Source organism: Amblyraja radiata, chromosome 18 (genome assembly GCF_010909765.2).
Source record: "Amblyraja radiata isolate CabotCenter1 chromosome 18, sAmbRad1.1.pri, whole genome shotgun sequence".
Lineage (NCBI taxonomy): Eukaryota > Metazoa > Chordata > Chondrichthyes > Rajiformes > Rajidae > Amblyraja > Amblyraja radiata.
This window is the reverse complement of record NC_045973.1, coordinates 22,685,029-22,706,657: the sequence shown is the minus strand read 5'-3', so window position 1 is coordinate 22,706,657 and position 21,629 is coordinate 22,685,029. Positions and strand designations below refer to the sequence as shown.

Sequence of the window (21,629 nt, the reverse complement as noted above, 5' to 3'; positions counted from 1 at the left end):
CCTGAAGAACGAGGACATTAATGACAGCAGCTTGTTTGACAGCTGGACTAATCTGTGAAGAAGCTATTCTCAATGTTAAAGTACTTTCATAGCAGTGCATTTTTACCAAGAATGACAATACAACAAAGTTTGCATTCCTAATCAGAATGCTCAATTCAAGGCAATTACTTGTTTTGAATACTTAAAATTTAAAATGTTGCACAAAAAACTAAAAACTTTAATTACACCAGACCAAAACCACCAAAAAGGTTATTTTAGTTTAGTTTAGTGACACAGAGTGTGGAAACAGGCCCTTTGGCCCACCGAGACCGCACCAACCAGCAATCCCCGCACATTAATACTATGCTACACACACTAGGGACAATTTACATTTACAAGAGGCCTGCTAGGTTGCGGCGTTTTTTTCAACATGCTGAAAAATGCCCGCGAGTAAAAGAAGGTCGCCATGGGAAAAAAAAAATCGATATTTTTTTAATTCGTAGGTTTAGTCGAGGTAGGTCGGCATGCTATCTTAGGTAATCAAAGGCAATCTAAGGCAATCGAAGGTAAAGGTCGTTGAGAAAAAAAAGTAAACCGACCGGTAACGTTAAATGCCTTATTAAATGCTTTATTAAACGTTGTCTGGCTTCTTAAAAGTGTCTCCACTCCTTTTCCCCCTCTTCTCCCCCCCCCCCCCCCCCCCCCCCGTGCTCTCTACAGAACTTACTGTAACTGTGCCAGCCATCTTTTACCTTCCTGTTCATCGCGGGTGTGAATTTCAGACAGCGCTCCCCCGCTTTCCCTGGCCCCCGCTGTGTGTGTGTGTGTGTGTGTGTGTGTGTGTGTGTGTGTGTGTGTGTGTGTGTGTGTGTGTGTGTGTGTGTGCGCGTGCGTAAGACAGTCGCTGAAAAGTCCTGTCAGTTGGACAGGGCCTTAATGCAGCAAATCTACCACTGCGCCACCATTAATGCCAACTCCTCCGACTACATTGAAAGGATCAACAGAATTTATAAAGATCTCTGCACAAACCTTGCATGGTGGGTGTGGGTGAACAATAGCACCTCCTTCTGTTCGTTGTAAGGATCTTTTCACGTGCTCCAGTTTAATTCCCAGGTGTGACTCGAAGTATCTCCGTAGTGCCATACACGTGTGCTTGGCAGTTTGGCGGCTGGCAAAGATCTCATCATCACTAAGCAAAGCACCCTGATCTTCCAAGTTTAAGATTTCTAACGTGCTGATCTATAGGAATTAAACAGAATTAAACCCAGGCTACACCACAATCGGAACATAATTAAATTTGGGATTTTGAGCATAGGCAAAACAGGACAGGCAGAACAGTTCGTTCAATGAAATCATCCTTTATTTTGAACTCAGCCACTTTCATCAGCCTCACGCCTAATAAGCGAGTTCGGTATTCCGAAAAACGTAAGGAATCTTGGGATTTGTCAAAGGTCATTCGCGATAAAGAAAAAGCGAATGAAGCACTGGCTGTATAAACGGTGTATAAATTTTTATTCATAATTAGGGTGTAAAAATATATTTAATCTGAGGAACGGGGTGCCAGGTAGCGGGAGAGCGGGGTGTAACAGCGAGAGAGGGGGCAGATGCGAGTGGGAGACGGGGAGACTGGACCGGCGTAGAGACATTCTCGGCAGCTGTGCTGCTGAGCGCGCAGACCCACGCCTCATCCGCAGCCAGGATTGAACCTGGGTCCCCGGCGCAGCAAGCGCTGCCGAACCACCAGTGGACTGCCCCCCCACCCGCGGGGGGGCGGCCAGAGACCCCGATCGACGGGACACCGGTCGGAGCAGCGGTGGCCAAATGCCCACAGCCAGCGCGGGGAAGAAGCACCAACCCCAGCTCGACTCCGCCTGCCCCGCTGGGCCAACCGCCAGCCGCATCATTCTTTATTCCCTCCACTAGAAAGCAAAACATTTCTCAGCATACACTGAAACTATTGAACAATTTAAACATGCCTATCATACCACCAGAGATGTACAAGCAGGCATAAATAACGTGGATACGATTATATGTCTATGCGAGTATTATTTAAACGTTTTTTCTTTTGTTTAAAACCACCCTACATTTAAATGGACATTGAAATTGTCAATTTGCTGCAGACTTGAGGCTTGCGTCAGATCTTTCCCCTTCCCTACTAACCCTCGTTAGAGAACACGGCAATCTGAGACAGCATCCTATTGCAAAAGCTAGCTTGCCTCTGCTTAAGTGCAACTTTCCTCTATTTTGCAGAACAAATAGGAATATCGAATGCTTCCAACAAAATATATCAGAGAATCACAAAAGCCGTCTGCAATCATACCAAATTAACCACCCGCCGAAGACCATCCTGTTTGTCAAAAAGCTCCAGGATGGAGCGGAAAGCGAACGAGATGGAGAAGAACATGGTGGCATGGCAGCGGCCCGACTCGTGGGAGCACTCCAGTAGCCAAAGGGTGTAGCTGACAACATCAGACAACACGGAGTGCGGGAGCAAGCACACCTAGGAGAAAACAACACAGTCATCATGCTGCATAGTACTAAGAGAAATATCTGCGTAGGATGTTTTATGACCTCAGGATAACCTGGATCCATTCATAGCTAATGAAGTTACCTCTATAACACAAAGAAAATAACAACTAGAAACAAACATAAATTATCAAATAATCTGTTTTAGACGCTGTTTGTCATAAGGGAAAGAGGTGGAAATGCAGAAGTTCCCCTCCTACACCTCGCCAATGGACTGGCCAACGAGATAGAGCCAAGTCCTTCTTATTGATGACTATTGTTAGGATGTACTGCCCAAGCCACTGAAACACAATGGAACAGAAGGGCACATAACACATTCCAAAAATATCTCTACCCAACTTGCTATGAATGATACTTATCCTCCTACGCCACAGACCAATTGAGGACTCCTCAGTATTATTAGACTCACCCGCTCCATCGCATCCTGATTGTAGGCCAAATAGTATAAACACAGGGAAACACCAGTGGCAGCCATGGAGGGCCTGGGGATCTCCAGCAACTTTTGAACTCCTTCATGAGCCACAAATTCTGCGGCAAACTTCTTGTGTAACAACAAAGAAGCCAGATACTATGGAGGAGGAAAAGCAGATTAAAATAAACAGATACAAAACAGTAGGATCATTGGGTGACTTTCTGCACAAGCACGTGGCAGAGGGACAAATGCCCTCTATTAAACCTGCACTGCTAAGGCTAAAAATAAGTTAATACCTACTGACTTATGGATTGGGCTGTTTTGAACAATGACTACAAACAATCGGTAAAACAGTGCAGAATCTCTTTAACCGACCCTCCTGGACTCCTTTCTAACCACTCAAAATTTTCCCTCTGATGAAAGCAATGGCTCATATCACCATAAGATACTTCATTAACGTAGTAACATACTAAAGAAAGACCAAATGGTTAGGAGCAGGCAAGGAAGAAAACACTGCAGCCAAGTCATACATCCTCACCAAATTTTCTCCCCATATTCAATTTCCAACAGAGATTATGTGAAATCAAGTCAAGAGAAACCCTGATTAATTTACTCCTCTTGATTTTAACCTTGGAATGCAGTTCCCAACTGTGTTTAAACAGACCTTTATGTGACAAGGATTAAATTAGTAAAGCATGCACTCTATGAGACATTTATGATTCAAACCACTGGTCAATGAGACAAATGTAAAGCAGGACACAATAACACATTCTCAAATATAATATCTACCTTGCTTTCCTAATAGTCTAAAGAGTCAAAGGAGCATATTCAAACAATGAAAATGCCAGACCAGCGCAGACACCCCTTCCTTAATAGAAAAAAGGAACAACAAGACAGAGTTCCTTTAGATTGGGGAGACAAATTAACCGAAATATAAGCATAGAAACATAGAAAATAGGTGCAGGAGTAGGCCATTCGGCCCTTCGAGCCTGTACCGCCATTCAATATGATCATGGCTGATCATCCAACTCAGTATCCTGTACCTGCCTTCTCTCCATACCCCCTGATCCCTTTAGCCACAAGGGCCACATCTAACTCCCTCTTAAATATAGCCAATGAACTGGCCTCAACTACCTTCTGCGGGAGAGGATTCCAGAGATTCACCACTCTCTGTGTGAAAAAAGTTTTCCTCATCTCGGTCCTAAAATATTTCCCCCTTATCCTTAAACTGTGACCCCTTGTTCTGGACTTCCCCAACATCGGGAACAATCTTCCTGCATCTAGCCTGTCCAACCCCTTAAGAATTTTGTAAGTTTCTTCCCCCCTCAATCTTCTAAATTCTAGCGAGTACAAACCGAGTCTATCCAGTCTTTCTTCATATGAAAGTCCTGACATCCCAGGAATGAGTCTGGTGAACCTTCTCTGTACTCCCTCTATGGCAAGAATGTCTTTCCTCAGATTAGGAGACCAAAACTGTACGCAATACTCCAGGTGTGGTCTCACCAAGACCCTGTACAACTGCAGTAGAACCTCCCTGCTCCTATACTCAAATCCTTTTGCTATGAATGCTAACATACCATTCGCCTTCTTCACTGCCTGCTGCACCTGCATGCCTACTTTTAATGACTGGTGTACCACGACACCCAGGTCTCGTTGCATCTCCCCCTTTCCTAATCGGCCACCATTCAGATAATAATCTACTTTCCTGTTTTTGCCACCAAAGTGGATAACCTCACATGTAAAATGTAAGTAACAAATATAATTAAGGGATTATGGAATATAAAACAAATTTGAACGTGGAACTCACTAACTCAAATGACTGAGCAGAACACATGAAGTAATAAGCAAGGATAAATTAGAAAGCACATGGGGAAAAATAAATTGCGCTGGCAATGAAATGGGACTGGTGGAGTATACAACCTGAAAGTAATCACCCGTTTCTGTATCTTGATTATTCTGAAATTTATCACCCGATAATTCATTATCTAGAATCAATCCTGGATGAGACTTGGCAAACTTGGCAAACTATTTTAACACAAGGGCACCTTATGAATCTAATTTTGTTCACCTGAATGGGCAAGGGCGAGCAATGACCATCTCCAACAATGCAATATCTAACCTTTCCTACTTATTGCTCAGGCATGTCTATGACTATTGAGAAAATGGTCCAACTTCAACATCCTGGGATGGGGAGCGATCACCATTGACAAGACATTTAACTGGATCAGCCACGTACATACTTGAGGTACAAATGTAGATCAGAGGATTGGTATTCTGATGGATAACTTTCCAGAGCTGTGCACAACCTACCCTTGCAGACCAAAAGCTAGTAGGGTCTGCCCGATTCACCACTACCCCATTGCTGACATTGGACTTGGTCTATGGAACTGTTATGTATAATGCTGAGAACTATATTTTATATGCTGCATCTTCCCCTTTGCTCTACCAATTGTACTGGAGTTTAACTTGATTGTGTTTATGCATAGTATTACAGGTGCACAACATTTTATCCGAAAGCCTTGGGACCAGACACTTGTCGGATTTCGGAATTTTTCGGATTTCCGAATGGAAGATTTTTAGCGTAGATTAGGTAGGTAGCGCGGGCGGCTTGAAAAGTCTGGAGCGGCTGCCTCCTCCCCGGTGACCGGGGAATCATTGTAAATCATTGCATAAATGTTAGTCAGTTAGTTTGGAGGGATTTTATGTGGTGCGGGGGGTGAAGGGGGAAACTTTAATTCTTAGTCCCCTACCTGGTCGGAGAGGCGGGGAGCGGGCAATGCCTTACCGGGTCGCCGTGCAGTAAGTTCCGGAGCGCTGTGGCCGCCGACTCCCAACATCGCGGAGCTGGGGGCTCCGTCCGGCCGCGGGCGGCGCCGGTTGGAGCTCCGACCCCGGTAACTCTACCCCTGGCTGTGCGGCGCTCCAAATCCAGCGCGGCCCGCGGCCGGACGCCCGCAGCCCCAGCTCCGCGAATGTTGGGAGTCGGCGGCGTCGCAGCGCTGGGATACCAGCGGGGAGCGGGCAATGCCTTACCGGGTCGCCGTGCGGTAAGCTCTGGAGGCTGTGGCCGCCGACACACAACATGTCGGCGGCCACAACGGTGTTGGGGCTGCGGGCGTCCGCGCTGGATTTGGAGCGCCGCGCAGCCAGGGGTAGAGTTGCCGGGGTCGGAGCTACAACTGGCGCCGCCCGCGGCCGGACGCCCGCAGCCCCAGCTGGGAGTTGGCGGCCACAGCGCTCCGGAGATTACTGCACGGCGACCCGGTAAGGCATTGACCGCTCCCCGCCTCTCCGACCAGGTAGGGGACTAAGAATTAAAGTTTCCCCCTTCACCCCCTCCCCTTCACATAAAAGCCCTCCAAACTAACTGACTAACATTTAAGCAATGATTTACAGATGTTTAAGTGTCTCCCCGGTTTCCGGGGAGGAGGCAGCCGCTACAGTAGTACAGACCTGGGTTGACCGTGGGTCGTTTCGGGTCAAGTTTGGCGCCAAACGCGAGCTTTGGTGTGCAGACGACATCCTGGAAAAAATGGCCGGTTTTCGGAGTTTTTCGGTTTCCGGAACTCCGGATAAAAGGTTGTGCACCTGTATCTGATCTAAGTGGATAGCATGCAAAACAAAGCTTCTGACTATGCTTTGGTACATGCGAAAATAATAAACCTAAACCGTATGCATATAATAGTCTCGATTTGCCCAAGTGCATCGGCAACACTACATAAATATGTTCAACATTTTTAGAAGCAAACAGACCTCCATGACATGCTGCTTATCTAACATTTGGTCTCCTTTTCGCAAGCACAGAATGCAGAGCAGTAAATCCAGTTCTTCAAAAATGCTCCAAAGTTAGCACTGTCAGCATGCTTTGTAACAAATCACACAGCTGTTTGTTTCTGAATGTTTCTTTATCACTACTAAAATGTGGAAGTCACAATGTAATAGCAATGTGAGAATGCTTCAACAAACAGAACAGTGATTGAAGCAGCCAAGTCAACAACCACTTCATGAGATGTGGTCCCAAAAGGTGAGCTGTACTTCCTTGTCGATGTATTTGGGGAGGGGGAGAGGGGAATCTGGAAATTTCTGATGCGCCTTTTCTCCTTATGTCCCTGCTCTGATCCAGTTCAAAGTAGCTTCCTTATAAAAAAAAATCCCAAACTAAAGAAACCTGTGTTACATGATTACCTTGGCTCAGCCCTGCAATGCATAGAAACATAGAAAATAGGTGCAGGAGTAGGCCATTCGGCCCTTCGAGCCTGCACCGCCATTCAATATGATCATGGCTGATCATCCAACTCAGTATCCTGCACCTGCCTTCTCTCCATACCCCCTGATCCCTTTAGCCACAAGGGCCACATCTAACCCCCTCTTAAATATAGCCAATGAACTGGCCTCAACTACCTTCTGTGGCAGAGAATTCCACAGATTCACTGTGTGAAAAATGTTTTTCTCATCTCGGTCCTAAAAGATTTCCCCCTTATCCTTAAACTGTGACCCCTTGTTCTGGACTTCCCCAACATCGGGAACAATCTTCCTGCATCTAGCCTGTCCAACCCCTTAAGAATTTTGTATGTTTCTATAAGATCCCCCCTCAATCTTCTAAATTCTAGCGAGTACAAGCCGAGTCTATCCAGTCTTTCTTCATATGAAAGCCCTGACATCCCAGGAATCAGTCTGGTGAACCTTCTCTATGGCAAGAATGTATTTCCTCAGATTAGGAGACCAAAACTGTACGCACTACTCCAGGTGTGGTCTCACCAAGGCCCTGTACAACTGCAGTAGAACCTCCCTGCTCCTATACGCAAATAATTTTGCTATGAATGCTAACATACCATTCGCTTTCTTCACTGCATAGTTCACTTACAATTTGTCATTTTAAGGTGTAACAAGCTTGACATAGCCCGACACCAAGAGTAAAACAAACACAGATGGATGTCCTTTCATACCTTAAGTGCCTCAAATGTGAGTTGAACATCATTTGTTTGCTTCAAGTCGACATAGTACATGAGCAGCTCTCGAGCACCAAGCTGCATAAACACAGCCAACAACTAGGGGAGGGAAAAGGAAAACAGAATTACTGAATTATTATAAGTTTGGAAATATTAAAGAATCCCATCTAAATTTCTCATGAGCCTTGAAGTATAACTGGCATAGAAATTCTATGCCAAGTAAGGCTCTTGTAAAGCTTTTATCTCCAATATTAGATCAGAGAGAACAACCATGACGTGCTAGTGACATCTACCGTCAGAAACACAGCAATGCACCATTGTTTTGTGAAAATAAAGAGATATGACAATCGTTTCATTTAACAACCACACATCGACACACTGGAATGTGGAGCAAGAAATAGACTACTGAAAGAACTCAGGTTAGGCAGTTTCAAGGATGGTCGAGTCCCGACACAAGGACTGAAAGTGCGGTAGGTGGATGGTCAGTATACAGAAGTTAGAGGGAGGGGTTAGAGGCTGGCGGGTGATTGGTGAAAGCAGATGAAGGTGGTGGGGGATAATGAGCGCAGGTAGGAAAAGAGGTAGTGTGGAGGCAGAGGCTGGTCGGTGATGGGTAGAAATGCAAAAGAACAAAAATAGGCAGACGGAGCTAGGTATGGAAGGAGATAAGAAAAGTGATGTCAGGCATTTGGGTGACAGGCAACTGGAAGCAAGAGGAGGAGGTCGATGTTACTTAAACAGGTGAGTGGAGGATGGAAAATATATGATGTGAGAGACCCTGGGTGGACTGGTGTGAGAAAGGAACACAGGAGGAATGGGTTACGTGAAATCGGAAAATTTAACATTCCTACAACTGGGCTATCGGCTACATAAATGAAATCTGAGGTGTTGTTCTTCTTGTCTGTGTTGCACCTCACCATGGCAATGGAGAAGACAGAGGACCGACAGATTAGTGTGGGAGTGGAAAGGGAAGGTGAAGTGATATGCAACTAGAAGTTTAGGATGGCCATTGCATAATGAAATGCAATCTTGGCCATGACCAGAGTCAGGAATGGGAATCAGGCTTTCTGGTTCACTGTTGTATTTTCAATCCAATTGGTCAGTTATGTACCTAAGAATATCATCTGTCAATAGTTATGAAAAAAAATGAGCAACTCAAATTAAAGGCTACTCAGTGTTCTATACGTCAATGCTGAAGCTGCAGTTTTACAACAAAGTTTTTAACATGGCTTATAATCGTTAAGTGCCACACTACATAGGTGTATAGAGTACAGATGTAAAACATTATTTCAGGGATATACACTTAATCTGGAGCTGAAATAATTTACTACAATATTCAAATAAACCAAACTAAATATAAAACTGTAAAATTTACATATATTGTACGTGAATGTTATTAAACTGCATCTTAAGCCAAAGTGTCTCAGTAAAATAAGGCTGATTTAGCCCAGTCTGCTTCCCTCCAGTATTCCAGCTCCTACAGGACATTCAACTGGACTAAGTGTGGATATTTCAATCACACATACCAACTTGATTGGATGTTAACCTAGAAATAACCAGATCTTAAACACATTTAAACAACATTTAAAATGTCCAGTGCTGTTTAATTTGAAGCAGTAGTCTGAGATATCCTTTCTCTACATCATCTACCAATTTATTTGATTAATTTTCTGTATCATAGTTTAAGTTGTTCTATTCTTTCCAAATAGCCTAACTTAGAATCATTCTTGTTGACCTTTATCATGACAAATCAGTGCAGGGTTCATAACAAACACGTGAAAATTTTGACAGAATATTGGCTCCCTAAATGTTAAGGACTAGATTTATTTTCAGAAGTTTACCATGTTTTGCCACAGAATTGTAAACTTTGGCACAACCTGAATCCTGTGGAGGCCATATGAGGGAACTCATCTCATGGTTTGTTGTGAAGGAAAGCCAACAGAAACTCACCAGCACATCTGGTACTCAGGAGAACTGCATGAAACCAGCAGAGGTGGATATAATGACCTAATAATTTAATGCCTCGCTTTAATCATCCAGGAGCAATTAACTGATAAATGCAAGCACAACGTACTGAATTGACATAAGAGCAAGTTGTTTTCCAAGAAAGAGACCCAATTGTCTCAATCCAATCTGGTTTAGAAGTAACTCGACACATGATTCAGTGTGCAAGTCTGAGTGGTCTTACACTCTGGTGTAAGTGGTCTCTAGAAGGACCAGTTGGATCAAAAAGTACCATTTAAGGATCAATAAGAATAGGAAAAAGATACAACTACAAAAAAAGAAATCAGCTTTGCAACTCACCTCCTGATATTCCCCCAGTGGTGTTAAATACTGCAAAATTAATCTTTGCTCAATGGCAGATGTCAAAGGGAAAAGGCTATAATTAGTGCCAATTACCCAAGGGGACATTTCTGACCAGCTATTTGACTGTTCATTACATATCCGTTCAGAGTCCAAGTTTGTAAAACTTAGTCTTTGTTTGACTGTTTTATTTGCATCCTCTCTCTCAGTCCTTCGCTCATCCTTCCCCTTCATTCCTTCCACATTCTCCGCAGTCTTGATGGAAGAATTAATCCTGCTGCTAGTTTTGTGTGACGAATTTAACTGGAAGGAAAGATTGTTGGCACAGTCCCCCACATCTTCGGCTTTCAAGGTATCACCATAGTCCATGTCAACTGCTTCCTCGTCCATTGGAAGCAAAGCTGTAAAGTGAGGCCTTCGTGGGCTCTGCCATTTTATCTTCTGGTTGCTTTCCAGTTCTTGCATTTGCAAGTCTCGTAGACGCTGCAGCATCACTGGGACCTTAGTACAAACCAGAAAGGGACATTAGGGCATTAAAGAAAGCAAATTCAAATTTCAAATACAAATGTCCACTTTGGCAGTACCACTCTGGAATAAAAACCTTCTTTGTATTAAGGATATGATTGCCTCACTTTCTGCCAAATATCAATTACGGAAAGGTCAAGTTTATTGATACCATGATGTTTTTAGTACTGTACAACCAGCAAAAGGAGCACATGAATTAACCTTCCTGCACCCTCATCACCCACAGCCACCATAATGGAGTTAGGGGTTGCTGACATTCAGAAGAAACTAGGGAGGAAATAGTTGCTCTTTCAAAAGTAATAACACTGATACAAACTGCACTGCTGCTATCTAATTATTGACGCACGTGATTCTATAAACACAAAGGTATTACAGAAGGTCAAGCTACCAAAATGATCCACATCTACAATCCAAAGACTACCAGAAGCATTAAAGAGACAAACATGCAAAATGCACAAAGATCCTTGCCTCTCAGTATATGAAACCTGATGTGGTCCCTGTACTATACATGCACATTATTTTCAAGTCAAAAGTGCTTAATTGCCATATGTACCAAAAATGGAACAATGAAATTCTTACTTGTAGCATCATAATGGGCCTGTAAACACAATACCAGAGCTGCAAGTTCTGTCAGAGCATTTAAATATTCTAGTACCTGAAAATCAGTATTTTGATGAGGAAATTAGTATTTTTACGCAGTGCCATTTTGCTGAAAAAAATGTTATTTTTTATGTGCGGTCATACCCATGTAAGAGTACAAGAATGCATAACTTTGTTACCAATTGACAGGTCTACTACGCACCTTACTTGACAGTGCATTCATTGCCATCTCTTTGTATACTGCTGTTTGAACGGCTGTTTCCTGCTTTTAGCGCCTCCCTCTCCCCCCCTCACTCCCACCCTCCCACTTCCTTTTTTTCTCCCCACCTCTCTTATTCCATCCCTCCCTCTCTCCCTTCCTTCTTCTCCCTCATTCCACCCTCCCTCTCTCTATCTCCACCCTCCCTCTTTCCCCCTTGAGCCCACCCACCGTTCTGTAAAATCAAGGCCAATCCCAATGTAACTGCAATCCCACTGGTAAACTTTCACCACTAGGCTTATCCAGAATTCTACCACTGCCTGAAAAGTAATCAAAGGTTCAAAGAGAATTCCAAAAACTCATTGTTAGACGAGAATTTTCCTGAACAGTCTGTGACCCATAGCGCTGTGGCCATAGCACTATGTTTAAAGCCCATAGCGCTCCAGCCGGTAGCGCTATATTTAGATCCCACAGCACTCCAGCCGACAGCTCTTCGTTTAAATTCCCACGCGTCAAACTGACAGCGCTCTGTTTAAACCTGGAGCGGGACAGGCAGCGACTCTGGAGAGAAGGAATGGGTGACGCTTCTGGTCGAGACCCTTCTTCAGACTGAACTGAACTCCGAATTTAACAACACAAAATCGTACATCAGTATTCTTATCGCATTTCCGTACAAAATACGGAAAATCCGTACTACTTGGCAGCTCTGCAATACGCCTAGATAATATAAGAAACAAAAATTAAAGAAATTAATAACCCCAATACTAGTGCAAATTAACCCTGAATCCTTAGTTTAACCAAAGGCAGTTCATAGTAGAGGTTAGTGTGCATAGTAGTCATGTGGTGGCTGTGGTTGTTGGCATGAAGCTATTGTTGACCCTGGTGCTTACAGTTTTAGATTCCTATACTTTCTTCCCAATGGTAGGAGTGAAGTGAGAGCTTGGCAAATGTGGTGTGGGTGTTTGATGATGCTGCCTGCCTTTGAGGCAGCGTCTCCTGTAGAAACCTTCTATGGTGGGGAGGTTGGTACCCATGATGGACCAGGTAGTTTTTACCAATCAAATACATCCTTTGCTGAACATTCTCTTTATAAGACTTCCAACTACACATTAAAAGTGAGTATTGTTCCAAGAAATGTCTCCTGTGAATTTTTATTTTACTTGTGGAAAAGTGTCAAATCCTATAAAAATGGAAAATTCACAGGAGATATTTTTATGATTTGGGAAATCTTGAACAAACTCACTAGATTGCCAAATCCCAAGCAGTTTCACAATTCTTACCATCTGTGAATTTTCCTCCCGGTAGTTAGCTGCGATGTCTTGGTTTTCCATGGCTCCAGCAAGAAGACCTGTAGCATAGGTTCTCAATGGCTGATCGGACTCTTTTGCCCACTTGAATAAATTTTCTACAATCCCCTCCTAGAGTGAGCACAAAATCATCAATAAATGTGATTCCACAGTTGTCCCCATTAAAAAACCTTAGCTTAAAGCCATATTAATTATCACAACCTTTTCAGTTCTGTACAAAATTGCTTTCAGCAAGATCGCAAGCCTCCTTCATACCCTTTAAGTAATTTTCTTCCTCTACACAAGTCACTGTATCGAATACTATTGCTAAAAAAAATGTTCCACATTATTCCTTTTTTCTACATTATATATTAGTGTCCATTTGCTGCCAATTTAGTTTTAAAGCTTCCTATCACTGACTTTCCTCACAAGGATGTTGATTCCAGTCCTGTTTCTAAACTGCCCCAGAAATGGTATCAATGCCCACGATATGTACCATGCATTAATCCTGCATCATTTTTCCAATTCTCCTCTTGCAGGGGTGTGCTCCTGGAGTAATGGCAAAGCCCCACTTAAGTTACTCCCTGGACAAACTCAAATCTCACAAACTCAAATCGCAACTCCTTTCGCAGCATCAAAACCCAAGTAACTGGGAACCGATACCAACCAATACCATGCCTTCCGACAACCTCACTTTTCATACTATGTCCTATTCTCTCACTGACATTTTTTCCCTGATACAAGGAAACAACATTTTTGTCCTTATCCTTAAGCATGAAATTGCATTTTTATTTGTTGGTCTTCCCCTCTGTGCAGCTTTTGTCCCGACGTGCCACTTCTGGTCTGTACTCAGGATGCCCCAATCCCGAGTACTGGTTTGACAAGTGTCCCCAGAAAATTATTTTTCATCCATCTCTCTCCTTTCCAAATGTTATGACTTGGAGTGACCACCTCTTAAATCTACAAATCTTAACGCAAGAAATTGCAGTTTGGATGTAGCCCAAACCAACCTCCTTTCCAATGACTCCATCAACACTTCATGCTGTCTTGGCAAGGCTTCCTGCATATTCAAGGACCAGTCTCACCTCAGTTATTCCCTCTTCTCCCTTCCCCGATCAGACAAGAGGTACAAAAGTTTGAAAACACATGCGCCCAGATTCGGGGACAGTTTCTTCCCAGCTTTTATCATGCAATTGAATGACCCCTCTCATCAGCCAGTGCGGTCCTGACCTCCCATCTACCGCATTGGAGACCTTTGAACTATCTTTAAATCGGACTTCAACTTCATATTTATATTATCTGTGCAGTGAACGGCTTGATTGTATTTATGTATAGTCCTTTTTTTGACTGAATAGCACACAAAGGTTTTTCACTGCACCTCAATGCATGAGATAAGGATAAACTGAACAAATGCTCTGCAGTGACTCCAGTTGCTCTTCAGCTCACAAACCTTAGGCGTTGACCACCTACAGCTCCTTTCCAGTATCCCCAAGACATTCAAAGCATCTTCAATTTCCCATTTGATGCAGAAATCTTGAGCAACAGTCATAAGCTGCCCATAAATGTACTTCTCTTTACCATATTCCCCTCCCAACCCCATTGTCTATTTTCTTTTCCTGGAAATATTTCCCAATTTATTTACATCTGCATTTGGTCTTTGATGCTCATCGTCAACCATCTGACCCACAGACCATGAAAAAGCATTATTTCACGCAGATACAACCATTTCTGCTTCCTTGTTCAGTGGATGTACTTTTAGTGGACGGAGGACAACAGAGAATGGCGTTAAATCTAGCTGAATCAAAGTACTAACGTAAAAACGAGGAACTGCAGTTAGTGGTTTACCCAAAAGGTCTGAAGAGGGGTCTCGACTTGAAATGTCAGCTATCCGTGTTCGGCAGAGATGCTGCCCGACCTGTTGAGTAACTCCAGTACTTCGTGTCCTTTTGAATCAAAGTACTATTTGGTCTTGCTCTCTTTGAGCAACAATTCTCAATATTCCAGGTCTATCTTGCATGCAAATTTACTATGAAACGATCCTTGGAGACCCCTATCCTACAACTTTTTCAAATTTGAGGAACGCATGGACTTTTGTCACTGAAACTGTCACTATTAGTTCGCAGCCTCTATTGCTTCTCTCCACCACAATAAGAGACAAAATTACTAGGCAGGGCTGTTATTTGATATTAAAAAGATAGTGAATTGCAGTTTTAATTACACCGTCAGACATTAACAAAATCTTTTAATTGCCCAACAGTAAATGTTTTGCCATTATACCCTCAAGTTGATGCAATTTAAACTTTTTTTTTAACGTTGAAATCCCTGACCTTGCTGCCACATCACTATTACTATAACCTCAAGTCATACAAACTACAGATGATTTTTGCATTCCTGTTTCTAGCTAGTTCACCTGGTTTCCTTTACATCACCAGAGGGACACATTTTACGTAACATGGCTGATTGATAATTTATTATATGTGACATGGCACAGTAAGATTATTTGTTTGCAGTGTTGGTTCGTGTTGACTAAGTTACTCATTAAGAATGGAGTTCTTAATCTGTTTTTTTTTTTTTAAAGGAACAAAGAGGCTGAACTATGTTTTGGCAGACAGAACTCAACTCTCATAACTTTCAAGAAAAATTGAACAAAGTAGCCCACACTAACTCAATTGTTGCTTGTACCTCATCCCTGGCTTCCTCTAGACTATTTCAACATGCTTCCAGCTAACAGCTAGTTTTTCCTTCTAAAAACTAGGAATTCATCTAACCCTCTCCTCATGTTCCAACTCAGTCCTGTTTACTACCCATGCCACTTTGGCTCCTGGATTGTCAACAACTCAATTTCAAATAAAACAAAGTGGTGGAGGAACTCTATGGGTCAGACCGCATCTGTGGGGGGAATGGACCACTGACAATTCCAGTCGGGACCCTTCTTCAGACTGAAAGTGGTCCTGGCGCAAAATGATGCCTGCCCATTTCCTCCATAGATGCTGCCTGACCTGCTGATTACCTCCAGCACTGTTTTTAGTTCCAGATTCCAGCACCTGCAACTTGTTGCAGCTCCAATTTACTGCTCCATTATGGAATCTTCTAAAAGTGTATCAACTTTGAAGAAGTACTACTCCTCTTTCTGCCAAGAGCTCTGCGAAACCCTCTCTGTGTAATTCTTGCCCTCCACCCACATGCGGTCACCAGGGTGACATAGTTTCCTATCCTGTCTAGCTTCTCAATGTGGACACAAACTTGCATTTTGACCCAAACCTTTCATCCAGATTTCTTAAAAGACCTAAAAGAAGAAAGGAAGTTTGCTATTGCTGTGCAAGTTTATGGAGCTACAGATGTTGGTGCTTCATCTAATTCAATTCATATTTAAAGTTGAAAGCACCAGTTAATATAGTTTTTCTCTACAACAGAACATAACCCAATTAAAAAAAAAAATCCTCAACCTTACAAGCGTCCTTCTTCCTACCTTCTCTTGAAAGACGACAGCCGTTTCCAATCCAGGCATGATGTCCAACAGGAGTCTGCATGCGGAGGTGTTGACTACAGGGTCTCTACTGGTCATCACATAAGTATTCACCAGCTTTCCAAGACAAAAAGGGACATATGAAAGATAAAAACAGATCACAAACCAAGGACTGTATGCTTACTTTGTCTAAACAAACTAGTACCACTGTACACTGTAAGTGTAGAATTTTCAATGAATTTGACATTCTCCACAGTAAATCAGAAATTGCCAGTGGCAGGAGGATAGATGGAGATGGAGGCATGTATGGGAAAGGGGAGAGGAGTAAAAGAGGGTGAAAGATTGGAGGTGGAAGGGTCAAAGGTGGTGGTAACAAATACCAAAGCATGCAACGAGGGAAGACCATGAGTGAGATACAATACGTCCCCCTTTCCAAATATAACCTCAAATTAATTTTTAGTATGTAACTAAACCAAGTGCAGACTTCTTCACCAAAGTGTGGTTGCGGGGCAGGGGGCGGCATCACACACACTAACTACCCCCCCCGCACATACGCTAACTACCCCCCTTGAATTCAATGGCTTTTCAATGGCTTTTCCTCCATTATGATGAATTTCCCTTGAACCAAACTTCAGTTATTTGAAAGTTGGCCTAACTTACCGAATTCATAAAGTCATCATTTTTAAAGAGTATTTTTAACAGATGTCCCAGCCTACATTCTGGATCCGCTCGACCTGAAATAAATGAATGTTAATTATATTATAAAGAATACACATTTCCTCATATTAGATTTCTGCTATCAAGGCTTTTGTCAGTATTTTAATATATACCAGTCACTTTATTTTTAAGGAGATATTTTTAGGTGAACGCAAACTTAGCAACAATATTTCTACAAGATAGACACAAAATGTTGGAGTAACTAAGCGGGACAGGCAGTCTGAAGAGGATCTCGACCCGAAACATCACACATTCCTTCTCTCTAGAGATGCTGCCTGTCCCGCTGAGTTACTCCAGCATTTTGTGTCTATCTTCGGTTCATACCAGCAACTGCAGTTCCTCCCTACTCAACAATATTTCTAGAGTTTGACTACTTAAAAACAATCTACAAAGTACTAGGTAAAATGGAATGCATCTCTTTTTCATAGGAGTAGGCATGTCAACCCTCTAAAGGTGCTCCATTATTCAATGTGGCTGTCATGTGACCCAGATCCACAACCTTTAATGCTTTTGATTTTAACCTCTATTAAAAATTCCTAATTAATTCAGCATCAGCTACCATTCGTGGAAGAATACTCCACAGTTCTTCCACCACACTTTCTACATAAAGCCCTGGGACTAATTTTAAGACCAGACTTCATTTCTAGGACTGAAATGGCAGAACAGGGTTTTCTATCTTGTGTTTCAGTTCCTTTGCTCCCTTCCTCCACATCAATCTCCACAATTTTTGCTCTGCTAACAGACCTTACTGCCTCTGGGGGTCCATCCTTGCCATACTGACTGATAACTCCAGCATTCCTTATAACTTTGTCGACAACTTCATCTACTATTCTCCTTGAATGACATCTTCCCACACTTCTCCAACATTGAGATAAGTCTTCCCAACTGAAGTTGACCTCACATTTGCCCACCTCATTTTCCATTAAGATCCACTTGTAGATTATTTTTCACTCAACATACCTATATCCTATGGCAGAGTCCAATACTCTCATCACAGCATATTCATTCCCCCACCAATTTTCATGTTATTGGTAAACTTAGATAGCTTACACTCTGCCCCCTCTACCAGGTCACTAATGTAGATTGTACCACTACAGATACCTACCAGGCCCGACAGAATAACTCCAAACAGAAAAATAGTTTTCTATTTCTAAATCGCATCCACAAAACTGCACCATCAACTTACTTGTTTTTAAATGGTCTCAACATAAAAGCAATTTCATCCTTGATCACTGAGGCAGCTCATACATGTCACTATGTAGTTTAAAACAAAGTTTTTGGCTGATGGCCACACTTTGTCCAATGGGTGGAACAAACTACTGACTCATAATATATTGCTTTTTTAGATCTGGCTGAACTATCACACAACAGAACTGCACCATTATGCATTCCCAGTACATCAGTCTCTTACCAGGACTGCACAGGGCTTTGAGAAGGCAATTTGGATTTAACCAAAGGGTCAGCTATTTAAATGGAAGCAGTCCTCTTTACCTGGGTGCCTGTCATCAAAAGGATCAGGATCAGCCTTATGGTATTCCTCAGTTTCCTTCTCAATGAGATCCGAAATCCTGCAAGGGAGAAGGAGACACCATAGCATTTGAAGACTTGTGCACCTCAAGGCTGAATAGATGTGACATTCCCATTGAAAGACACAAAAAGGTTTTCCTGTGTTAGTTCTTCACAATTAAAATTTATATAAACCTACATTTTAAATAAAGAAGGCACTAGAATAGTTATCAAGTCTGAGTTTGTACCTAAAGGGCACCACAGATATTATTCCAATTTAAACAGCTAACAGTGTATGGAATCAAAAAGAACCTTTGGGCTTATTGCAACAGATTTTACCGAGCAATTGAACAATTTTGAGTTTTGGTACTATTAGGATCAAGTACAATTAGATGCAGAGTACAGTCAGGAGTCCAATGGAATCATTTACTCTTATGCCCCTGTCCCACTTAGGAAACCTGAACAGAAAACTCAGGAGACTTTGCACCCCACCCAAGGTTTCCGTGCAGTTCCCGGGGTTTTTTGTCAGTCTCCCTATCTGCTTCCACTATCTGCAACCTCTGGCAACCACCTGCAACCTCCGGGAACCGCACGGAAACCTTGGGTGGGGCGCAAAGTCTCCGGAGGTTTCTGTTCAGGTTTCCTAAGTGGGACAGGGACATTACTTGTAGGAATCATCTCCAGATGACAAGATCAGTGAAAAAGCAACCTGGTAATTGGCACCCATTCCATCACCCGAAACATATCTCCCTCCATCACTGATGTAATGAGAGTGTACTTCTTCAATAGATCCTGAAATTCATGTTTTCGAGGTCGTAGAGGCATAAAAAAAAAAAAAAGCTATTACATGGGAGTCACCTCCAAGTTCTTTACACATTCCATTATCATCTGGAATTATTTTGCAATCCATTTATCACTAGGGGGTCGCTCCTTCCCAACATTACACAGTGCAACCCACCTGTGCTTTCAAGGAGATCAAGGACAGACAATTAATGGTTGCTTTGCTAGGAATATCCTCAACCCATAAATAAATGTTACAAATAAAACTCACATTTTAATTCTCACCTTTATCTCCCTCCCTGGATTGCTCTCAATCCAATCACCAATTTCCATCACACCACCTTGTCTTCAATGGCCAATTCACTGCCAATGCCTTACCTTCACAACATGCATCGATTTCCCCCAATATCAGTGCCAAACAATTCAAGGTAAACTATCGTGCATATTGTTTTAAAACCAATTCTGTTGACTTATAGCCGTCTAGAATTTAAAATTTTCTTGACTTACTTAGTCAACACGGGAATGATATTCTGCCCATTGTTATTCTCTCGCTCCCACTGTTCCAGTAATGAAGTGAGCTCCGCTTTAGAATCAACATTCGAAGTTACTGAAGCCATTGCTGAGCCTGGCAAAAAAGTACAAGGAACATAATTAAATGATAAATCAATGAAGGTATTAAAATAGATAACCAAAAGTCTTTTGAAGCAGGAGGTATTAGGAGAGATTTAGAGAGAAAAGATAAACAAAGATGCCTGGGAGTTAAGGACCAAATCAAATTTAGGATGCCCCTCAGATGGTAGAGTAATGTAAATCACGGAAGCAGGTGGCCAGCATTAGATGAATACAGGCATCTCAGGTGGTTGTAAAAAATGGAGGAAGTTGTGGTAAAGAAGTAGGAATGTCACAAAATATTCAGATTTTAAAAATCAAGCCTGTAATTTATCCCATCAGATAAAGCATGAAAAGAACTTTAATTTGATACCTAGTTCACTTTCGTATTAAAAAGGTTATGGTCATTTTCATACTCGGAAATTAGCATCTTGTTCCCTATTGCTTTTCCATTGGCTTAACGCAAAAGTTATGATCGAGGACAGTCAAAAGCCCATTACTTTCTTAAAAATTAAGAGAACTGAATGAAATATTCAGTTATTATAGATTGAAGCATTCTGAAACAAATATGAAACATCTTACTTGGATGACCTGAAATTAAAGCATATAATTAGTTAGTTACCTAATTGTAGCTAATTACAAAATTGACCGTTGTGACGGAAATAGTAATAAACACCCAGACTGCCTTGAAAGTTCAAAAATTTGATATTCTCAAGATAAGAACTTTAAAATTATTGTATTATATGCTGTAAGTCTGTAACAGGTAAATAAATTACAATTTCTAGCAAAAGACCAAGTCTTTATGAAGAAGATCAGTTGCTAGCTGATACATTTCGTTGTCTCTGTACTGTACACTGCACAATGACAATAAAGTTGAATCATCATACTCCTCAGATTGTAACCAATAAGCAACTCTGTACACCTTTGTACACCTTGTTTTTCCTCAACTATTCAATTTTGGCATTGATCGAGGACAGGTATGTCGTTTATTTAACATATTATCTTGCTTTCTGATGTGGCTTCATTTTAATCTTATGATGCGAAAAATGTTATTTAGGCCCACACACGAATCGGCCGTGTCTTGCCTGCCGATATGGTCTTAAAACTTATGGCAACGGCAACATTCCAATCGATCACATTCCAGAAACATCCACTCTCAAGATAATTAAATTCATTATTTTTTTGCACAATCATGTCATAAGAACATCTAAATCATCTATATTTTGTCTTATTGTGTTTGTCTAGCCATGATCAATATTTTCATACTAAATATTCACAGTATAGTTTTAGTCAGATGTATTGTGCAAAAAAATAATGATTTTGATTATCTTGAGAGTGGATGTTTTCTGGATTAATTTATGGGAATTAAACATTAGATTCCTTCAATTTGGCATGACAAAGTGAGATTTAAAAATCGTGTTATACTGTGAATTCTTGTGTGAATGGGATCAGTTTGTTATTTGGATACTTAGGCTATTTATCAATTTTAGGAAGCATTTTTGAAAATTTAAGGAAATACCATCAAATTCCAGGAAATTTGGGATTCTATTTAAGGAAAAAAAAAATGGAGGTGTGGAAGCACTGCCTGAGCCTCCCCTATTGCCAGAGTGAGACCACACACAAACTAAAGGAACAGCACCTCATATTCCACTTGGTTAGGTTACAACCCTATGGTATGAACATTGAATACTCCAATTTTGGGTAACCTCTAACGTCTTCCTCCCCTTTCTTCCCCCTACCCCTTTTCCACTCTCATCCCTTGTGCCATATC

General features: G+C 41.9%; 1 protein-coding gene across 4 annotated transcripts in view; it reads right to left on the bottom strand.

The window, feature by feature from the left end:
- The window catches only part of dcaf1 (DDB1 and CUL4 associated factor 1), a 67,755-nt gene that overhangs the window by 36,452 nt on the left and 9,674 nt on the right, over positions 1-21,629 (bottom strand). For all 4 annotated transcript variants that reach the window (XM_033036817.1, XM_033036816.1, XM_033036815.1 and 1 more), the window contains exons 2-11: positions 19,757-19,874; positions 18,455-18,531; positions 16,907-16,980; positions 16,250-16,363; positions 12,775-12,912; positions 10,171-10,671; positions 7,864-7,965; positions 2,915-3,073; positions 2,300-2,479; positions 1,009-1,218 (exon numbers count right to left, since the gene is read on the bottom strand). In XM_033036817.1, the coding sequence (XP_032892708.1) occupies positions 1,009-1,218; positions 2,300-2,479; positions 2,915-3,073; positions 7,864-7,965; positions 10,171-10,671; positions 12,775-12,912; positions 16,250-16,363; positions 16,907-16,980; positions 18,455-18,531; positions 19,757-19,866 (1,665 nt within the window). In that variant the 5' untranslated portion in view covers positions 19,867-19,874. The remainder of the gene's footprint in view (positions 1-1,008; positions 1,219-2,299; positions 2,480-2,914; positions 3,074-7,863; positions 7,966-10,170; positions 10,672-12,774; positions 12,913-16,249; positions 16,364-16,906; positions 16,981-18,454; positions 18,532-19,756; positions 19,875-21,629) is intronic.